General features: G+C 43.4%; 2 protein-coding genes across 8 annotated transcripts in view; one reads left to right on the forward strand and one right to left on the reverse strand.

The window, feature by feature from the left end:
- Window positions 1–13,301, reverse strand: part of LOC122557326 (ras-like protein family member 11A-like) — a 27,078-nt gene extending 13,777 nt beyond the window's left edge. The window contains exons 1-2 of one of the 5 annotated variants that reach the window (XM_043704911.1): window positions 13,224–13,301; window positions 4,819–4,945 (exon numbers count right to left, since the gene is read on the reverse strand). In XM_043704911.1, the coding sequence (XP_043560846.1) occupies window positions 4,819–4,939 (121 nt within the window). In that variant the 5' untranslated portion in view covers window positions 4,940–4,945; window positions 13,224–13,301. Of the gene's footprint in view, window positions 1–4,818; window positions 5,281–10,353; window positions 10,377–12,313; window positions 12,920–13,223 lie in introns of those variants that run through there. The other 4 variants (XM_043704913.1, XM_043704914.1, XM_043704912.1 and 1 more) reach the window with 4 other exon arrangements.
- The window catches only part of LOC122557325 (ubiquitin carboxyl-terminal hydrolase 12-B), a 66,540-nt gene continuing 63,331 nt past the window's right edge, over window positions 12,947–16,155 (forward strand). The window contains exon 1 of one of the 3 annotated variants that reach the window (XM_043704909.1): window positions 12,947–13,192. In XM_043704909.1, the coding sequence (XP_043560844.1) occupies window positions 13,145–13,192 (48 nt within the window). In that variant the 5' untranslated portion in view covers window positions 12,947–13,144. The remainder of the gene's footprint in view (window positions 13,193–16,155) is intronic. The other 2 variants (XM_043704907.1, XM_043704908.1) reach the window with 2 other exon arrangements.

Here is a 16,155-nt window from a genome sequence, read left to right on the forward strand (position 1 = left end):
CCTTAACCTCCTTCCACCTATCGCATTTCCAACGTCCCTCCCCCAAGTCCCTCTTCCCTACCTTTTATCTTAGCCTACTTGGCACACTTTCCTCATTCCTGCAGAAGGGCTCATGCCCGAAATGTCGATTCTCCTGATCCTTGGATACTGCCTGACCTGCTGCGCTTTTCCAGCAACACATTTTCAGCCCTAAACCCTAGAAGTCCACTCTTAAATCTGTCTGTCCACTCCGCTTTTTTCCTTCACGCCTCCTTGACTGATAAAGCTATTTCCTCTGCCCTATATCACATGTGGCTAGGTCAAGAGTGTGTTGCTGGAAAAGCACAGCAGGTCAGGCAGCATCCGAGGTGCAGGAGAATTGACATTTCGGACGTAAGCCCTTCATCAGGAATGAGTCTTGTAGGCCAGGGGGCTGAGAGATAAATGGGAGGGGGGTGGGGATAGAGGGAAGGTAGCCAAGAATGCAATAAATAGATGAAGGTGAGGGAGAAGGTGATAGGTCAGAGAGGAAGCTGGAGCAGATAGATAGGAAAGGTGATCGACAAGTCAAGATGGCGGTGCCGAGTTGGAGGCTGGGGACTGGGATAATGTGGGGGGAGGGGAATTCAGAAAACTGTTAAAATCCACATTGATCCTGTGTGGTTGCAGGGTCCCAAGGCGGAATATGAAGTGTTCTTCCTCCAGGCATCGGGTGGTAAGGGTTTGGCGATGGAGGAGGCCCAGGATCTGTACGTCCTTGACAGAGTGGATGGGGGTGTTGAAGTGTTCAAGGTCCCAAAGGATCCTTCCATATCTGCATACATTGCATTATCCTCACCATCACAGGTATAATTCCCTCCCCACCCTATCAGTGTTCCAGAGAGACCATTCCGCGACTCCCTTGTCCACAACCCCACCAGCCCACACCCCATGCCCGGCACCTTCCCCTGCCACTGCAGGAAGTACAAAACCTGCACCCACAGCACTCCCCTCACCTCCGTCCAAGATCCCAAAGGATCCTTCCATATTCCTTATCTCCTGTAAAAGCACCATCCCTTATTCCCAATTCCTCTGCCTCCGCAGCATCTGTTCCCAGAATGACCAATTGTACCTTACAAAATCCCATATAGCCTCCTTCTTCCAAGACCACAATTTCCCCTCTCATGTAGTCTACAATGCCCTTCAGCACATCACCACGTCCCACACCACCACCCTTGAACACCACTCCTCCCAACGCAACAAGGACAGACCCACCTGGTCCTCAACTTCCACCCTACCAAACTCCGCATACATCGCATCATCCTCTGCCACTTCCACCACCTACAAATGGACCCCACCACCAGAGATATATTTCCCTCCCCACCCCTATCAGCGTTCTAGAGAGGCCATTTCCCTCGCGACTCCCTTGTCAGGTCCACACACCCCACCAGCCCTCAACCCACTCCTGGCACCTTCCCCTGCTACTGCAGGAAGTGTAAAACCTGTGTCCACACCACTCCCCTCACCTCCGTCCAAGGCACCAAAGGATCCTTCCACATCCAACAGAAGTTTACTGTACCTCCACCAACGTCATCTACTGTATCCGTTGCACCTGATGTGGTCTCCTCTACATCGGGGAGACAGGACGCCTTTGTGGATCGTTTCAGCGAACATCTCTGGGCCACCCACAACAACCAACCACACTGCCCTGCCCCGTGGCTGAATACTTCCAACTCCCCCTCTCACTCCGTCAAGGACGTGGGGGTCCTGGGCCTCCTCCATTGCCAAACCCTTATTACCCGACACCTGGAGGAAGAATGACATATTCTGCCTTGAGACCCTGCAACCACACAGGATCAATGTCGATTTCAATAGTTACCTCATTTTCCCTCCCCCCACACTATCCCAGTTCCCAGCCTCCAACTTGGCACCACTCTCTTGACCTGTCCATCATCTTTCCCATCTATCCACTCCACTCCCCTCTCTGACCTATCACCTGCTCCCTCACCTTCATTTACCTATTACATTCTCAGCTACCTTCCCTCTATCCCCACCCCCTCCCATTTTTCTCTCAGCCCCCCACAAGCCTCATTCCTGATGAAGGGATAATGCCCATAATGTCCATTCTCCTGCTCCTCAGATGCTGCCTGCCATGCTATGCTTGTCCAGCACCACACTCTTGACTCTGATCTCCAGCATCTGTAGATCTCACTTTCTACTACCTTATGTGGCTCAGTAATATGCTTTGTTTATTGAAGCCTGTGGTGCCTAACACTATTTTGTTACTTATTTGTACTAAAAGTTTGACTTCCCACTTATGATGTACTCTGTGTTATGTATTTGATGTCTTACTTGGATATTATGGCTTACCATTTAGTACCCCTCAATTATCCTTTTGTAACTATGTTTCAGTACTCCCTGATGTGCTTTTGGTGCCACTTTTCATATCCACTCTTCAATACTGTTTTGTCTGGATCCATTCCCAGAACTTTGACCAGAAACTTATGCCTTGAATCACAGAGCTGAGTAATTGCAGTAAACAATTATCTTAAATGTGAAGTAAGTGTACCTTACAACTACACAGTATTAACTGTAAGTGCCTCTAATAACTAAAAGTGTCTTAACACATTACTGTGAAGTCATTTTTATTGCATTCTATGTGCAAATTTCAGATGGTGTATGTTCAATATGACATGTGACATGATGTTATAAAATAAGATTGTTGATTTGTTCCTGAAGGAGGAAGCAATGATGTACAAAATAAAACATCCAGGCTCATAGACAATAAGAAAGCATCAGAAAAACTCACCTGTCTTTTATGGATGATATGGAAGACTAAGAAAAATGATGTGTTTTGATAGAAAAGATTTACAAGGATGTGGCCAGGGTTGGAGGATTTGAGCTACAGGGAGAGGTTGAATAGGCTGGTGCTGTTTTCCCTGCAGCGTCGGAGGCTGAGGGGTGACCTTATAGAGGTTTATAAAATCATGAAGGGCATGTATAGGATAAATAGACAAAGTCTTTTCCCTAGAGTAGGGGAGTCCAGAACTGGAAGGCATAGGTTTAGGGTGAGAGGGGAAAGATATAAAAGAGACCTAAGGGGCAACCTTTACACGCAGAGGGTGGTACGGGTATGGAATGAACTACCAGAGGAAGTGGTGGAGGCTGGTACACTTGCAACATCTAAATGGCATCTGGATGGGTATATGAATAGGAAGGGCTTAGAGGGATATGGGCCAGGTGCTGGCAGGTGGGACTAGAGTGGGTTGGGATATCTGGTCGTCATGGACGAGTTGGACCGAAGGGTCTGTTTCCGTGCTGTACATCTCTATGACTCTGTGTGCTTGGTAAATGATTGAATATAATATGAATGCTTTAAATTATTTTGTTAAAAATCACACAACACCAGGTTATAGTCCAACAGGTTTAATTGGAAGCACTAGCTTTTGGAGCACTGCTCCTTCATCAGGTGGTTGTCCTTTATCATTTAAATTATTTTGAAAACTAAATATCTATAATCCAAATCAGTGTTCAAACAGAAGTTTTTACTTTTGTGAAAAGTTATAAATCAGTAAAGGAAACTGCAGAGGACTCAATATTCGTAGGTGCGAAGTCTGTAGGAAACGGTATGGGAATATACAGATCCCAGAAGTGGGCAGCTTAATACGAATGGAAAGCAGAAAAAACAAAATGGATAAAGGTGACAAGAGATGGACAAGGGAGTGTAAATGTGGGTATTTTGTGATCAATGTCTCGCTTCTAGTAAGTACAGGTCATGAACTATCAATGTGGAACATGGATAATGGAGCATGAATCTAATGTTGATCTTCGTGCAGACTCTCCAATATCTAGAATAGTATCTCTTCCAACTCACCTTGCCAGGAGATCAATATTCCTAGCTCCTAGCAACATATGCCATATTTCAACCATCACTTCTGGTTTCACCATTTGCCACAGATGTAAAACAATCTCAAAAAGAGAGAAATAAAGCTGTCATTCCCTTTTTGTTATTAATTTTTCATATCTGAAATATATAGCCAATTTACAGTTTACCTGCACTTCCCAAACTGCTACAGCAATTGAAAAGGGGGTTCATATTAAACATCACAAATCTACTACTGACTTGGAATTCATAGTCTTTCCTTAGCAAGCTGAATGTCCAATTTCTTTGTTCTGGTGAAAACATAACTTTTAACAGGAATGTAAATTCCTCTATTTTTAATTTGATCATTTAACGTCAAATTCATGTTTCCATCAAATTAACTGTTAAACATGGATCTTCTCCTGCTGTCACCACTAATAAATTTGTCTAAATCTAAGAAAACATTTTTTTAAACAAAACGGAAATAAAAGTTTTAAAGTATCCATTATTATATAAAGTATAATATCCATTCTCTTGAGGGTTTGTAATTTTAGCACATGAGGTGTTGAGAAGAGTGTTTCAGGAGATTCAACTTTACATTCAGGGACTTTGGCAATTTAGTTAGGGGGAGGGTCTGAGGTAATAGCAGTTTAAGGGATTTTGCAAGTTTCTCTTGCAAACTGGAGAATAACCACAGTTCAGTGAAGGGTGGCGATTTAACCTATGTGGTCAGCGATTACTGTTGCGATATGTCAGGACAGAACAGGTATCAGCGCAAACAGTTGCTCTTGTTTCCAGCAAGGGTCACTGCCTTGTTCAGTCAACAGTCCACGATCCGTGATATTGGAAAGTATTGAAATGAGCTATTACTGTCTAGTTATAGCTCTAGTAATACTAGTACAGACATGAAATTGGGATAGAGGCTTAACCTTTTTAGACCAATCTCTTCGATTGCAACCCCTCCCCGGCCCCCCAAAACACCCCCTTCTTTTTCTTACCAGTCTTTCCAACTCTCCTTGCTCCCAGGACCACGATCTTCACGTTTCGGTTATGCAGGTAGTCGAGCATCGGGACCTCCGGTATGGGGAGCAGTAGGAAGTTACTCGGATTGTGTGACATGGTGTTCTGGAGGAGACGCATTTATAAAACTGCACATTAAGACGGGAAAGAGGAAGAAGAAAAAAACTGGCAAAACGAAACGCTTTGCGAACTACTCTGACCAGCCCTGCCTTACTCTTGATGATCCCTCTGCTAGTATCCAGACTCAGAGTGTACCCTGATGGTCTCTGAGCCAACGCCAAACTGAGACGGTGCAATGTTGTACTTTACCAAATTTTATGAAAAAAGAAACTTTTCTACCCTCCTTCCTTCCCAAACTTACAACAAATATTCTGGCTTCAGCGAGCAATGGAAATTTGAAACAAAATAAGCTGCTGCCAATCGTGTCCCCAAACTGGACTCTCCTGTGACATAAACTGTTCTGGTCTGGAATGCACTGCCGAAGGGGCGGTGGAAACAAATTACACAATAACTTTGAAAATATAATTGGATAAATGCTTCGAGGGAAGCGGGCAGGGCTCTGGGAAAAGGACGAGGGGGTGAGACTACTTGGAAACCTTTAAAATAACTGACAAATACATTGAACCAAATGGCTTCATACGTGGGCGATATGATCATGGATATATTCAACAAATTCCATCCTTTTTAAAAGTCGACAAATGCAATTCCAAGTTGTGCCCATTGATGTAAACGCATAAAGGCAAATAAATCCCGGGACCTGATCAGGTACGGTATATCCTAGAGCTCTGTGGGAAGCTAGGAAAGTGATTAATGGGCCCCTTGCTGAGATATTTATATCATGGAATGTCACAGGTGAGGTAGTGGAAGACTGGAGGTTAACTAATGTGGTGCCACTATTTAAGAAAGGTGGTAAGGAAAAACCAGGAATCTATAAACCAGCCAGCCTAACATCGATGGTGGGCAAATTGTTGATGGGAATCCTAAGGGACAGGATGTACATGTATCTGGAAAGGCAAGGACTGATTAGGAATAATCAACATGGCTTTGTGCATGGGAAATCGTGTCTCACGAATTTAATTGAGTTTTTTGAAGAAGTAACGAAGAGGATTGATGAGGGCAGAATGGTGGACACGATCTATATGGACTGCAGCAAAATATTCAACAAGTTTTCTCATGATAGATGTGTTAGCAAGGTTAGTTCACACAGAATAGAAGGAGAACAAGCTATTTGAACACAGAACTAGCTCAAAGGTAGAATGGGTGATGGTGGAGGGTGGCTTTTCAGACTGAAAGCCTGTGACAAGCAGTGTGCCACAAGGATCGGTGCAGGGTCCACTGCTTTTTGACATTTTTATAAATGATATGGATGTGAACATAGATGGTATGGTTAGTAAGTTTGCAGATTACACCAAATTTGGAGGTGGACTGAACAGCAAAGAAGGTTACCTCAGAAACAACAGAATCTTGACCACATGGGCCAAAAGGCAGAGGAGTGGCTATTGGAGTTTAATTTAGACAAATGTGAGGTACTGCATTTGGAAAGGCAAATCAGGGCAGGACTTAATGGTAAGGTCCTGGGGAGTGTTGCTGAACAAAGTGACCTTGAAGTGCAGGTTCATCCTTTTTTTTGATCAAAAATAGTGAGGGGGAGGGTAGGGACTAAATCAAAATAGAGTTCCCCTGTTTTTTTTTGACAAGCACTGCCTTTATTCCCTGTTAATTTTTTTAAATCTTTTTTTTCCCCTGTTTATTTTCTTTTTTTTCTTTTTTTTAAACCCCCACACTACCACCTAATTCGAGAGTGTGGTGCTGGAAAAGCACAGCAAGTCAGACAGCATCCAAGGTGCAGGAGAATCGATGTTTTGGGCACAAGCCCTTCATCAGGAATGAGTGCTGCTGGGAAGGTGAGTGAAATCATTTTAAAAACTTAACTTGGGCTTCAGGGCCTGCATTTGTTGAGAGGTGAGAGTGAGGACCAGAGGGCTTCTGCGAAGGTGAGCGAATCCATTTTATTTGGATAGTGGCTGAACCAGAGACACCACACATGTAGTCTCTCCCACCTGCCCTCCTCCTCTAACCAAAAAGAAGGACTCTGGTGAGTTGATCAGGTAAGGTTTTTCTATTTCCATTTTTTATTGTTTTATCGAGTGATTTGGTGCAAACTTCCCCTTTTTGTTTACCTAAGCTAAGTCTAAAGTTAAATTTAAGGTAAAAAATGGCAGGAGATCCCAGATCTGTGTTATACTCGTCTTGCTCAATGTGGGAACTCAGGGACACAGCTGATGTCCTTGGCTCCTTCGCATGTAGAAAGTGTTTCCAGCTGCAGCTCTTGTTAGACCACATGACGGCTCTGGAGCTGCAGATGGACTCATTTTGGAGCATACGCGATGCTGAGGGGATCGTGGATATCATGTTTAGTGAATTGGTCACACCACAGATTAGGATTGCTGAGGGAGAAAGGGAATGGGTGACCAAAAGGCAGAGAAGGAGCAGGAAGGCAGTGCAGGTGTCCCTTGTGGTCATCTCCTTCCAAAACAGGTAAAACATTTTGGATACTATTGGGGAGATGGCTCACCAGGGGAAGGCAGCAGTAGCCAGGTTCATGGCACTGTGGCTAGCTCTGCTGTTCAGAAGGGCAGGAAAAAGATTGGAAGAGCTATAGTCATAGGGGATTCATAGGGCAGTTCTGTGGTCGAAAACAAGACTCCCGAATGGTAGTTGCCTCCCAAGTTCACAGGTCAGGGATGTCTCAGATCGGCTGCAGAACATTCTTAAGGGGGAAGGTGAACAGCCAGTTGTCATGGTGCATATTGGCACAAACGATATAGGGAAAAAAATGGGATGAGGTCTTAAAGCAGAATTTAGGGAGTTAGGAGCAAAGTATAAAAAGTAGGACCTCAGTGGTAGTAATCTCAGGATTGCTACTAGTGCCACGCGCTAGTCAGAGTCGGAATGATAGAATAAGCAGGATGAATGCAAGACCAAAAAAGAGAAATTGCTGGAAAATCTCAGCAAGTCTGGCATCATCTGCTTACAGATGCTGCCACACTTGCTAAGATTTTCCAGCGCAGGACAGAGGAGTTCAGATGTTTGGTACATTGGGACTGGTTCTGGAAGGGATGGGACTATTACAAATTGGATGATCTCCACCTGGGCCAGACTAGAACCAATGCCCTGGGGGGCATTTTTGCTAACACTGTTGGGGAGGGTTTAAACTAATGTGATAGGGGGTTAGAAACCAAATGAGATTAGAGGACAGTAAGAAAGCAGTAACTAAAGCCTGTAAGGAACTAGATAATGAAGTCTGTATGACTAAAGGGAAGAGAAAGCAGGCAGCAGATGATGAATGCAAAGGGACTTGTGGTCTGAGGTGCATTTGTTTTAATGCAAGAAGTATAGTAATGTAAGGCGGATGAATTTAGGGCTTGGATTAGTACCTGGGAGCTTGATATTATTGCTATTATGGGACTTGGTTGAGGGAAGGGCATGATTGGCATCTAAACATCCCAGGATATCAATGCTTCAGGCCGGACAGAGTGGGAGGTAGAAGGGGTGGAGGAGTTGCAATACTGGTCAAAGAAAATATCACAGCTGTCCTGAAGGAGGGCACTATGGAAGACTCAAGCAGTGAGGCAATATAGGCAGAGCTCAGAAATAGGAAGGATGAAATAACAATGTTGAGGCTGTGCAACAGGCCTCCCAACAGCGAACGGGACATAGAGGTGCAAATATGTAACAGATCATGGAAAGATAAGGAGCAACAGGATGGTGGTGATAGGAAATTTTAATTTTCCCAACATTGACATCACTTAGATGGAGCAGAATTCGTAAGGACCATCGTGGAAGGCTTTCTAGAGTAGTATGTAAGTAGTCCAACTCCGGAAGAGGCCATACTGGAACTGGTGTTGGGAAATGAGCCCGGCCAGGTGGTTGATCTTTCAGTAGGGGATTACTTTGGGAATAGTGATCACAATTCCGTAAGTTTTAGAATACTCATGGACAAAGATGACAGTGGTCCTAAAGAAAGAGTGCTAAACTGCGGGAAGGCCAACTATACCAAAATTCAGCAGAAGCTGGGAAATGTAGATTCGGAGCAGCTGTTTGAAAGTAAATCCACATTCGATATGTGGCAGGCTTTTAAAGAGAGGTTGATTAAAGTTCAGGCGAGGTATGTTCCTATGAAAATGAGGGATCGAAATGGCAAAGTTAGGGAACCATGGATGACAGGTGAAACTTTGAGACTAGCTAAGAGAAAAAAAGGACGCTACTGAATTGGAGACGCTTTTGTTGGACTGGGGTATACAAAGTTAAACATCACATAACACCAGGTGATTGATGAATCACCAGATAAGTGGCAGTGCTCTGAAAGCTAGTGCTTCCAAATAAACCTGTTGGACTATAACCTGGTGTTATGTGATTTTTAGCTAGTCTACTGAAGACAGACAAAGCAATATCAGGAATGTAGGACCAATCTGAAATGAGGAATTATGAGGGCTAAAAGGGGACATGAGATATCTTTAGCAAACAGAGTTAAGGAAAATCCCAAAGCCTTTTTTTCATATATGAGGAGCAAGAAGGTAACTCAAAGACAAAGGAGGAAAGTTATTTGTCGAGTCAGAGAAAATGGGTGAGATTCTTAATGAGTAGTTTGCATTGGTATTCACCGAGGAGAGGGACATGACGGATGCTGAGATTAGGGATCGATCTTTGAGTACTCTAGGTCAAGTTGGCATAAGGAGGGAGGAAGTTTTGGGTATTCTAAAAGGCATTAAGATAGACAAGTCCTCAGGTCCAGATGGGATCTACTCCAGGTTACTGACGGAAGTGACAGAGGAAATAGCTGGGGCTTTAACAGATATCTTTGCAGCATTCTTGAACACGGGTGATGTCCCGGAGGACTGGAGAATTGCTAATGTTGTCCCCTTGTTTAAGAAGGGTAGCAGAGACACTCCAGATAATTATAGACCGGTGAGCCTGACATCAGTGGTAGGGAAGCTGCTGGAGAAGATACTGAGGGATAGAATCTATTCCCTATTTGGAAGAAAAGGGGCTTACTGGTGATGGGCAGCATGGTTTTGTGTGGGGAAGGTTGTGTCTTAAAACCTCATATAATTCTTTGAGGAGGTGACAAAGTTGATTGATGGGGGAAGGGTTGTAAATGTCATATACATGGACTTTAGTAAGGCATTTGATAAGGTTCCCCATGGTAGACAGATGGAGAAAGTGAAGTCTCATGGGGTACAGGGTGTTCTAGCTAGATGGATAGAGAACTGGCTGGTCAACAGGAGACAGAGAGTAGTAGTGGAAGGGAGACCTGTGACCAATAGTGTTCTACAGAGATCCGTACTGGGACCACTGTTGTTTGCGATATATATAAATGATTTGGAGAAAGGTATTAGTTTCCTGATTAGCAAGTTTGCAGATGACACAAAGATTGGTGGAGTAGCAGATAGTGAAGGGGACTGTCAGAGAATACAGCAGAATATAGATAGATTGGAGAGATGGGCACTTACAGTTGTGTAGGATTTTGGTTCGGCCACATTTGGAATACTGCTTACAGTTCTGGTCGCCATATTTCCAAAAGGATGTGGATGCTTTGAAGAGGGTGCAGAGGAGATTCTCCAGGATGTTGCCTGGTATGGAGGGTGCTAGCTATGAAGAGAGGTTGAATAGATTATGATTATTTTGATTAGAAAGACAGATTGAGGGGGTCCTGATTGAGGTCTACAAAATCATGAGCGGTATAGACAGGGTGAATAGCAAGAACTTTTTCCCCAGAGTCTGGAACTCAATTACTAGGGGTCACGAGTTAAAGTGAGAGGGGAAAGGTTTAGGGGAGATATGTGTGGAAAATTCTTTATGCAGAAGGTGATGGGGACCTGGAACACGTTGACAGCGGAGGTGGTAGAGATGGGAACGACAACATCATTTAAGATGTAACTAGACAGATACATGAATGGGCAGGGAACAAAGTGATACAGATCTTTAGAAAATAGGCAGCTGGTTTAGATAGAGGATCTGGATCAGTGTAGGCTTGGAGGACCAAAGGGCCTGTTCCTGCGCTGTAAATTTCTTTATTCTTTCATCTTTGACTGATTAAGGGCTCTTGTCCGAAATGTTAATTCTCCTGCTCCTCGGATGCTGCCTGACCTGCTATGCTTTTCCAGCACCACACTCTCGACTCCAGCATCTGCAGTCCTCACTTTCTCCTAGGTAATTTCAACCCTAATGCGAGGCCTCTTTCAAGGATCCCTACCTTGAAGAATGATTTGGAGATGCCGGTGTTGGACTGGGGTGTACAAAGTTAAAAATCACACAACACCAGGTTATAGTCCAACAGGTTTAATTGGAAGCACACTAGCTTTCGGAGCTCCGAAAGCTAGTGTGCTTCCAATTAAACCTGTTGGACTATAACCTGGTGTTGTGTGATTTTTACCTTGAAGAAGTTCTCCTCCTCTCTCTACACACATTCCTGATGAAGTGCTAATGCCCGAAACTTCGATTCTCCAGCTCCTCAGATGCTGCCTAACCTGCTGTGCTTTTCCAGCACCACAATCTTCAACTCTGATCTCCAGCATCTGCAGTCCTCACTTTCTCCTGGTTTGAGCTATATGGAGAGGCTGAATAGACAGGGGCTAATTTCCCTGCAGCGTCAGAGGCTGAGGGGTCACCTTCGAGAGGTTAATAAAATCATGAAGGACATGGATGGGATAAATAGACAAGGTATTTTCCCTGGATTGGGGGAGTCAAGAACTAGAGGCCATAGGTTTATGGTGAGAGGGGAAAGTTTTAAAAGGGATCTAAAGGGCAACTTCTTCCACCCAGAGGGTGATACATGTATGGAATGAGCTGCCAGAGGAAGTGGAGGTGGCTGGTACAATGACAACATTTAAAAGTCATCTGGTTGGGTATATGAATAGCAAGGGTTTAGACGGATATGGGCCAAATGCTACTAGATTAGTTTAGCATGTCTGGTTGGCGTAAACAAGTTGGAATGAAGGTCTGTTTTCTTACTGTATATGTCTATGTAGTTTAAAGGAGTTACAGTGAAGAGAGTGGGTGGAGGGAAGAGGAAGTGTGAAATTAATTGTGCTCTGTAGGCTAACGTCTATGAGGTAAAATTCAGTCTGGAAATGTAAAGTTGGTTCATCAACAGCTAGAAAGGCAAAAATAAAAGCTGGGGAAGAAATTGTTCCTTACAAGTGGGGAATAACTTTTAGTAGCTAAATGCAATACACAATCCATCTGTAAACAATCATAACAATACAAGTATTAATAATGGAGTCTAGCTTATCCATTGATTCTTCATCAGTATTCTCAGTAAAGCTGATATTCTTCATAAAAGGTGATATTTTATAAACAGTGGTTTAGATGAGATATTCATGTAAACTTGTTAAATCTCAACTGATGTACTGATATAATTTTTTTTAAACAATACTAATTTTGATGAAATCATCATAAAGTTTCACCTACTTTTTTTTGCAATGAATGATAAATCTGTTCATAATTTAAACAGGGCAGGGAGGGGAGAATAAATGTTTCTGATCCTGTGAAGGTTGGGATGGGCAATAATGTTCACATCCCAGTACGGATTTTCTTTATACATGCACGACGTGAAGAGGGCCCTGACCATGTCAATCAGGTATTTGGGTTACAGTCGGAATAATCAGTGAGAGGGATTCATATGTATAAAAGTGAGGGGCATAGAAGGAGTAGACAGAGAGAAAAAAACTTTTCCGCTTGATGGATCAATGACCAATGCACATAGGTTTCTGGTTAAGGGCAAAAGGTTTAGAGATGTGAGAAGGGTAGTGGGAATGTGAAAGGTGGTAAAGGCAGACTTTCAGTGTTTAAGAAATGCTAAAGCATACAAAGGGCTAAGTACTGGGAAATTAGATGACAATAGTCAGGTGATTATTTTTAATTGGCGAGGAGGCAATGGGCTGAAGATTTGCCGCTGAAGTGCTTTTGTTTTGGCAGGGCCGGCGGGACACGGCCTCACCCCCCTCCCCAGATGCGTGTCGCCTCAGCCAATGGACTGATCGTCGGACCCGGCGGCAGGGGCACTGGCCGAGGAACGTATGTGCTGCGGAACGACTGTCGGGGCGCACGTGGTGTGTTTGTGTGCCGCCGGTGGTGTTTGCGCGGCGGACGGCTGCGGGGCGGGAGTCGGTTTCAATGGGCTGAGGGAGGCGGGGATTGACGGGGGACGGTTGTGGGTGTGACGCGGCTGCGGAGCTTCCCCCGCCTCCTCCCTGGGTTCGGTTGCCGGCTCCGCGGTTTGGGCAACATGGCGGTGGGCAGATGGAAATACTGATGACTGTCAGAAAAATCGCCTCGATTTGTACGATGGTGAGTGCCGAGGGTCCTCCCTTTTTCTTACCTTGACCTCCCGGGCTCGGGATAAAAGTTAAACACCAGCTGCAGCCCAGCACCTTGCAGAGACATCTCGCTATTTGCTGCAGATAAAGCTGTACCAGGGGCTGGTTCGCCGGGAACAGGGGTAAAGAAATGTTTCAAACATTGTAAATTGAGGGAGAAATCTCCGACAGTACCATCAATCTGGAAAAAAAACTGTTTAGTCAACCCGCAGCAATATTGTTTATAACCTCGCCCAAATCCAGCGTTTCTCAATTCTCATTATAAAACTTTTCAGTATTTGTATAGGACACATTCCAATCATGGCTTCAATCGCCAGTCCCTTTTCAAATTTTTGATCAAGGGGCTCTGAGTATGCCTTTCATTTGGAGTTTCTATATTTAAATTGGTCCTGCAGGTTGAATCTTCCAGTTTGTTTCGTGATCGTTCATAGCAGGGATACACAGTAATGCCGTTTCATCCCTTCCATCGTCCTTTGATAAAATTGAGGCATTTATAGCTTTTCAAAATACTTCGAGGACTTAGGTTGTTCACGTGGAAGGAAGACCAACAACCAGTAAGAATGCATTAATACGAAATATTCATAGAATATATCTGTGCTCAACAATGTTTGCGCCGGGCCATTATAGCGTATTGCTGTTCAGGAAATTGAGTAAATGCGGATTGATAGTCGATCCAACTGATTGCACTTTTGTGAAATACGTTTACCACCTCTCACTATTGGTTGGAACTTTTAACTGAAAAGATTCTTGACAAATATGTATTTCAATATAATTGTGTAATTCCTTGGAATGTAATTTTAGCTGTAGGTTTTGTTGAAAAATTGATTTGCCTCACTAATTGCCTTCTATGAAAGTACTGGGTTGTAATTTTCTCTAGTTGCAGAATCTATTTCTGTGATGTTAATAAAAGAAATATTGGCTTAGCAATGCTAGAACATGTATTTATGTAATTATGTTCTTTTTGCACTTGGTTTTTGTGCTGGAATATACTGCAGACCTCAATTTAGAAACAAATTAGTGTTTGGGTTGATTTGAATAAAAGTATGGAGTGTGTACAATTCATATTTTTACTCGTTTTAGCAGTTATTGTTTCTCAAATTTGTGCCTGTATCTTTTCAGAATTTTATGTTTCAGTCTCTCCAATCCCTTGCCCCCAGTATTGAAACTTCCCAAGTGACACTGTGACTGTAAGAAAAGAAAATTATTCCCTTTTCTCACCGTGCTGCAGCTTTTAACGTGGTTGACCACACTATCCTTCTCTAATGTCTCTCTACTATTATTTAGCTGTGTGGGTACACTTGCCTGCTTCCATTTTAATCAAGAGTCTTCTCTAATGGCCTTCATGCTTGAGCATCACTATTGCTGTGTCCACCAAGGATGTTTATTTGATTTCCTTCTTCTCTTTCTTATTGACCTCGTGCCCCTATGCAAGATCACTTAAAGATATAGCATCAGTTTTCATATTTTCCTGAATGATGCACAGCTCTGTTAACTACTTAAGCAGTCCCTCAGGATGGTGATGACACGGATTCTGCTCTGATTCGATGCATGATTTGCAACTTCCGCCAAATGTAGGGCAAGCGGTGCTTGAAAACTTGGGTAAATAGCTTAGGTGCTCCCTCTTGATTTTGTCTATGCACATTCCTAATGCAGTGTCTCAAAGTTTTTAGTGCCTTCACAAATGTGCCATTTGTGTTCCATTTTAGTCAGTGCAACTAAGGTCTCCCATGAGTCAGCAGATATATTTGAGCTCTTCAGAGATCCTTAAAGCATTTCTACTGTTCCACCTAGGGGTCTCCAGTGAACCAAGTAGAAGAGTTGCCTTAGAAATCTGGTATCAAACATACAGATGACATGTCTGACCTAGCAGAGCTGATTACTGCCACGATGCAGTACAATATGTAATGAACCAGACTTTATTATGTAATGAACCAGACTTTATTATGTAATGAACCAGACTTTATTATGTAATGAACCAGACTTTATAAAATATCTAAAAGTAAGGGAACACTTAGGAAGCAGCGACCATAATATGGCAGAGGACAGTCTGCAGAATGAAAGAGAGAAGGCAAAATCGGACGAAATGGTGTTACAGTTAAATAAATGCAATTATGAGGGCATCAGAGAGGAACTGACGAAAATCGAATGGAAGCAGAGCCAAGCGGGTAAAGCAGTAGAGCAAAAATGGCAGGAGTTTGTGGGTATAATTGAGGAAAAAGTACAGAGGTTCATCCCCAGGAAAAAGAAAGATTATCCGGGGAGGGATTAGACAGCCATGGCTGACTAAGGAAGTCAGGAAATGAGTCAAAGAAAAAGAGAGATCCTATAAAGTGGCCAAGAGCACTGGGAAATCAGAAGATTGGGATGGCTACAAAAACAAACGGAGGATAACAAAGACAAAAATAAGGAAGGAGAGGATCAAATGTGAAGGTAGGCTAGCCAGTAATATTAGAAATGATAGTAAAAGTTTCTTTCAATACATAAGAAACAAACGACAGGCAAAAGTAGACATTGGGCCACTTAAAACTGATGCTGGAAGGCTAGTGATGGGAGATAAGGAAATAGCTGGAGTACTTAATAAGTACTTTGCGTCAGTCTTCACAGTGGAAGACATGAGTAATATCCCAACAATTAAAGGGAGTCAGGGGGCTGAGTTGAGTATGGTTGCCATCACAAAAGAGAAAATGCTAGAAAAGCTAAAAGGTCTTAAAATTGATAAATGTCCTGGCCCCGATGGGCTACATCCGAGAGTTCTGAGGGAGGTGGCTGAAGAAATAGCGGAGGCGTTGGCTGAGATCTTTCAAAAGTCCCTGGAGTCAGGGAAATTCCCGGATGATTGGAAGACCCCTTGTTCAAGAAAGGATCATGACAAAAGATGGAAAATTATAGGCCAATTAGCCTAACTTCGGTTGTTGGTAAAATTCTAGAATCCAT

Source organism: Chiloscyllium plagiosum, chromosome 15, assembly GCF_004010195.1.
Source record: "Chiloscyllium plagiosum isolate BGI_BamShark_2017 chromosome 15, ASM401019v2, whole genome shotgun sequence".
NCBI lineage: Eukaryota > Metazoa > Chordata > Chondrichthyes > Orectolobiformes > Hemiscylliidae > Chiloscyllium > Chiloscyllium plagiosum.